The 5,877-nt window shown below is 34.8% G+C and overlaps 1 protein-coding gene across 2 annotated transcripts; it reads right to left on the reverse strand.

Moving 5' to 3' along the window:
- Positions 1 to 429: 429 nt before the first annotated feature.
- Positions 430 to 3,689, reverse strand: LOC132313645 (myb family transcription factor PHL5-like). 2 transcript variants are annotated; one of them, XM_059812515.1, is made up of 7 exons: positions 2,891 to 3,689; positions 2,608 to 2,803; positions 2,455 to 2,531; positions 2,318 to 2,357; positions 1,647 to 1,701; positions 1,399 to 1,471; positions 430 to 1,055 (listed from the first exon to the last, which is right to left on the reverse strand). In XM_059812515.1, the coding sequence occupies exons 1-7, from the start codon at positions 3,524 to 3,526 to the stop codon at positions 846 to 848; spliced, it is 1,287 nt and encodes a 428-aa protein (XP_059668498.1). In that variant the 5' UTR covers positions 3,527 to 3,689; the 3' UTR covers positions 430 to 845. The 2 variants fall into 2 exon arrangements, with proteins under 2 accessions (XP_059668498.1, XP_059668499.1); XM_059812516.1 differs by having other exon boundaries at positions 1,399 to 1,468; positions 2,891 to 3,686.
- Positions 3,690 to 5,877: the final 2,188 nt, after the last annotated feature.

Consider the following 5,877-nt stretch of genomic DNA (forward strand, 5'->3'; position numbering starts at 1 on the left):
TGTTCTTCTTGGTTAACTATCACTCTTCCTCCAAGAGGAGTTGACGATGTCGAAGACATGCTACGGTTGAAAAAATAATTACTAAACTACTTCTGAAAGTGTCCAAAACATATCATTATTATGTCTTTCAAGATATTTTTAGGCATATCTGACACGTGTCTTAATCATTTTAGTGTATCCCACAAGTATCCGAATATCCGACACCCTTAGAAAAAGAAGTGTCCATGCTTCCTAGTAATGCTCTTTATTTGTTGTCCACTTATACAAGTACAAAGCTTTCAAATTTGATGAGATTTGTCCGGCACCCTCAGAAAAGAAGTGTCCATGCTTCCTAGGTAATGTTCTTTATTTGTTGTCCACTTATGCAAGTACAAAGCTTTCAAATTTGATGAGATTTTCAATTCATTGAAGTTCGAAGACAAATAGAGGTCAGAAACGTAAAGAAAACATTCCCTTTAAGAAGAAAAACCAGAACAGGAGGAATGGGAAAAAAACCAAACCAAGTACACTGTTTCCATTTGAAGCCATTATTCTTACATTGTCACAAAACCTTTAACTGAACACTAAGACCTATGCAATACACTGTATCCCCAAGGCAAGTATAAGATGAAGTGAGTTATAGCTAGTTGGTATTATGTATGAGTGCCACTCAATTGTTTGTCTCATTTGAGTCTAAAATACATTCATCAGATTTGCTCTAGGATTGGAGTAAATACATTTCTTTACTTTTCTTGACCAAGCAGCAAGTGTGGTTCTTGATAATGTCGTTGGGAGTGAGCTCTTGTCAGAACCCAATGACTGCTTTATGTTTATGAAAATAGATCAGCTGTGATGCTATATGGCAGCTAACTTATCTTGGATGGGAATAGACTATTTCCTGAATCTTCTGTATTCAGTACTTGTAAATCTTCAACACTGGTTGGTGGATCATCTGGCCATTCGATATTCGAATCCTGAATATCAAAGTGGCTCTTATTTGTTTGTAGTTGTTGGTCGAACATCATCTTGAGTTGCCTCCCTTGTTCCTCAATCCTCAACTGCAAGTTTCGCTGTGTCTGTCCCAAAAAAATACACATAACCACTTCGATAAATTCCAGTAGAAGATTAAAAATCAATTTTATAAAATCTGAGTATTTCTAAATCTAAGAGCTTAAGCCAATTTAGAGGGGGGAAAATGTAGATAGTTTGACAATTTTGAACTGGTAGAAGAGGAAGACTGATAGAATTAAGCCATTTTGCGTTTGTTTTTCTCATTGCTAGTAATATGAATTGAACCAATTTCAGGATTGTATACAGTATGAAAGATCGTATGGATGACATTCCTCTGCTCACAGATCAAATGACAGATCTTGATACTTCCATGCTTTCATCGTTTTATTGAAGAGTTAAGAGTGATACCTCTAATTGCTCGTGAAGACGCCTCTGGACATCCAGCTGCATTTGAAGTGCCTCCTTGATTTGGATGCCACTGCTAGACAATTTGAAAGACTTGTTGTCACTTGTCAGATGAAGTGCTAATGTTAAGAGCATAGGGTTTGCCAAACATGAATGGGCATAAAAACAATGCCAATTTTACTAGTCACAAAAAAGTTGACAGAGGAGTTAAAATCACAATCAAGGTCATACAAATTTATCACAAAGCTTACGTTTTTATGCCAATCTGTGCTACATCATTAGAAATAGTCCTTTTATCAGATTTTGCTGCAAAATAAAAAGGAAAGAATTCAGATCAGAATCAATTTGTTACTACCAATCTGTAAATTAGCGAATACACTTTTTGAAAGGTATTATTTGCACAATTAGTTGACAAAGTTGTGTAAACCTAAACAAAGCACTCTGTTTTATCACTAGTAATATTTGAATTGAAATATGATTTTCTTTTGGAGTTGTATCAGAAAATCAAGTTCCTTCGCATCTAAAATATACATATTTGTTTAATTTGGTGAATATGCATTAGGGAATCCAAATTATAAGTGTTTATCAAGGTGTAATGAGTGTGGGATGAAAGTAACTACCCAAAATGGTGCAAGACCATATTATTTATGATCTTTTATATTCTTCTCTATAAATATACAATCATGTGAAACTCATACAATTCAGAGCTCTAAAGCATCAATGGAGACCATACGATACAACCCAAAGTTTTAATATTGATCAAACTTTGAGCATTCATATACGCCATATAAATCAATTGCTCAAACTCTGTATAACTATTGTTCGTGGTTGCACCTCACCAAGTTCAAGCAGATTAGGATCAAACATATCAAACACAGTATTCTGTCTTCAAGAACTTTGAAAACTAATTACAAGGATTTACCTTCAGCAGATTCTGGCATGTATTTTGCGGTTCGATATTTCTACAAAGAAGATCAAAAAAACAAATTCAAATTTCTATAAAGAAAAATCCAAAAATGGTTCAAACAACAAAGCTTTTTATATAGCATTAGTACCTACCTGCAAATGACTTTTCACATGAAATATAGTCAATCCATCAGAGTCCATAAGCTTCAGTATTGCTTTGGGTGTTGCCTCTACAAGTGAAAGGAGTTGTCAAAAAATAATGGGTTTTTTCTTTGGACAAATTAAGGCTCATATCAAGATACTTACTCTCAGCACCACCAAGGCGACTCACACACTCAACAAACCGATCATGAAGATCTTGAGTCCACCTAATTCGTGTTTTACATGAGTTAACAGCTCCGGTAGGAACAGAGTCACCAGAAGCAATTGGAACACTTGCAGAAGGTCTTGCAGGCTGTCTCATCTGTCCAAATGAAGTAACACCATACATATCACTACAAACCTGCAGAGAAGATAACAAGTATATATGATCATAAAAAGTCCCATCATGTGAAGAAGAATATACAAGTCGTTGATAAGAAAGGCTTACTCTAGGATCCTGAGTTTGAACAAACTGAATTGAAGGGTGCCTCCTATCTGAATTTTCAAGATTGCCTCGCAACTCTCTCTTGTGCTGCAAAACACGTTCGCTCTCAGGATGATCCACACGAGGAATTTTGTAGGATCCTCCATAAGAATTGCAGTGCTGGTTGCTATAGAGTTGAGATTTAACAGATGGTTGGTGCAGGGCAGTCTGGGATTGAAAGCTTTGGTCTACTTGCTCTCGCGAATCAATATAAAATTCGTCCGCGGAAGATTGATAAGAAGGAATTTGGTGCTGCAGATCATAGTTCTTGGAGACTTGGGGGCTCAAATAGGAACTACCAACTTGATCATCATACTGTGGAAACCCCATGTACCTTTCAGTTGCATAGAAAGCAGAAGCTGGTGAGCCGATACGGCTCACAATGGTACTAGAGGAGTTAGGAGGAGGACCAAAGTTTTGCTGTTGTGAACCTCCTCCCTCCTCCATTGCTAGTGTCTGACTGCAAATTCCCATTTGAGAAGGCTGTTGGGGAGTAGCAAAGAACTGAGAAGATTGGGTATTACATTGAAAACTATTATCATTCACCAATCCAAGGTTTTGCTGACCTCTGTCTTGGCAAAAAATCTTATAGGTGTTCATTTAGAAAATGATCAAAATTGCAAGCAAACTAAGATGAGCTCTGTTGAATTTACTCCACAAATAAGGAAATAACAAACCAAACTGTATCAAACTTCATACTACTCTTTATTATTGCATTCCTTTAGAAAGTATGAACCACGCAAACTACGCGTAGAATCAGAATAAGGAAGATAAAGTGATGAGAGAGAGATAAATCACAAAAAAAAAAAAAAAAAAAAAAAAAAAAAAAAAAAAAAAATTGATATGTTGTTGAAATTCAAATTTTCTGCAGCAAAATTCCTTCCTATATGCTCCAAGACTTGATATATAAGATACATCAACAATATATATGTCCACAATCCTATATATGCATGGCTTTTTATTATTCATGTGGATAGATATGAACAATGATCTTTTTTGACAATACCAATGTTAAAAAAATCATTTAGAAAAAGACAAATCTTTCATAGACAACTACTTTAAGAAAGTTTTGTCTTTTCCATAAACACAAGTTTCAACAGCTACCTTTAACTAAAAAAAAAAAAAAAAGTTTCAACAGCTATATATGCTGTGCCTTATTACCCCGCCCCCAGCCTACAACAGATGGGATGGAGAGAGTAATGAAAATTCCAATGACTGAGGTAATGAGGTCTACTAATTAACAATGTTACCTAGAGTTGAATTTTATAAATTCAAAGTGTTCTTTACAAGCTCGAATAATGGAGAAGGGTTGTGTTAGGTACTCGACGTAAATTATTTATGAATATGAATCATATGAATACACGAGTAAGTGATCGGATATGTATTATAAGTGACATGTTGTGTTAACTTCCGAATGCTTCAAAAAACGGGTAAGAGGCACTGTATTGACGTTCTAGTGCATTGACAGAGTGTATGGCCTTAAATATGACTGGAATGAAAACATATGATTCATATAATCGACCCCAACTTAATTAGAAAAAAATTAGTTGTATTATTGTAGTATTGTAATTAAAGTTGACCTTAATGTGTCATCATAAATGGAGAATATAGTATTGAGCATATGTAGCTTAATAATTCATGTGAGATACTGGTGGCATATATTCACCATCCCAACAGATCTTCATTTATTCCTTGTATTGATATGGATGAAAATAACTTTAGCCACTATAAATTCATAAACTAATTGACACACTAAAACAACCATGTCTAAATGTCATGTTTCCCGGCCACAACTTGCATCCACCAGAGAGGGTATCTGAAAAGCATTATCATAAACGTTTATGGGATGTTAGATTGATCTGAAAACGAAACAGAATTGGAATCTTTAAGATTCCTAAACATGTTCAAAAAAGAAATGGAAAGGACCAATTCCATGTTCACATGGGAGAAATTGAAATTCATTAATCACCTCTCAAAACATTGTACGTGGGTGATTAAAATGTTAATATCTTTTTATTCCCAAAAAAATAAAAATAATAAAAAAGCTCCCCCCACCTTGAGAGTAGTGGGTCTATTGTGGACTTGGGCTATAAATTCCATCTTATCTAACGGTTGAAACGACAAAAAAAATTAGTCACAACCATCTAAAACATAAAAATAAAATACTAATTATGATTAACCATTGATGGTGTTTGTTCTCTACTACTATAAATATATAAGACACAAAGAAGATTATGGTTGGTTTGTTTTGTACTTGCATGGAATGTCACAATCGAAGATGTTGCTGGAATCAATGCATTTTAGTATAGAAAAATACTGTAATATGGAGACTTGAAAGCTTCAATTCTTTGTTGAATTTCATTATCTGATGGTAACAACTAACAAGAGAATAATTAGGTGGCTCTTGGGACCCACCACACCAGTCAAAAAAGTACATCAACTTTTGTTTTGATCTTCAAGTCATTGCTTTCAACCACCAATGTTCAGTCCAGAATTTTTGAGACATCACAGATGTGTACAACTGTTCATGGATCACGATGACACAGTTGTAGAGATTGAGAAACACAGTGTCTGTACCGGAACACAACCCCAATTGCAAGGTCCTAATTGGTGGTAGGAAATCCAATCCCAATGACTCCGTACTAAAAAAAATTATTTATTTACTTTTGTAAACCAAGGTCTTAAACCTACCAAGGACTAAAGGTCACAAATTCTTTTTTGTTTTTTTTTTTTTTTTTTCTTGGCCAAAAAAAGTATATGCCATTGCCGATTTGCCGTTCATGGGAAATGAAGAATTTTTGGTATACATTGCAGTTATCGGTTGATGAGTTGGGAATGATACTGCATCGTCCAGTCTACGAGGATGAAAAATTTATTATATGATAGAAAATTTAGTTACGGTTAAGTGCAAAAAACCTCCCTGATATATAGACTTTGTGCTGAACAATTTT

The sequence above is a fragment of the Cornus florida genome, unplaced genomic scaffold, assembly GCF_030987335.1.
Source record: "Cornus florida cultivar Cherokee Brave unplaced genomic scaffold, ASM3098733v1 CherokeeBrave_3.0.0_Hap2_Chr06, whole genome shotgun sequence".
In the NCBI taxonomy this organism is placed as follows: domain Eukaryota; kingdom Viridiplantae; phylum Streptophyta; class Magnoliopsida; order Cornales; family Cornaceae; genus Cornus; species Cornus florida.

Excerpts from the sequence above, each read along its gene's own strand:
- LOC132313645 (XM_059812515.1), bottom strand. The coding sequence starts at position 3,526 with ATGAACACCTATAAGATTTTTTGCCAAGACAGAGGTCAGCAAAACCTT. Across the intron at positions 2,804-2,890 it reads TTCAAACTCAGGATCCTAGA|GTTTGTAGTGATATGTATGG; the intron begins GTAAGCCTTTCT and ends TCTTCTCTGCAG. Across the intron at positions 1,702-2,317 it reads CATGCCAGAATCTGCTGAAG|CAAAATCTGATAAAAGGACT; the intron begins GTAAATCCTTGT and ends TTTATTTTGCAG.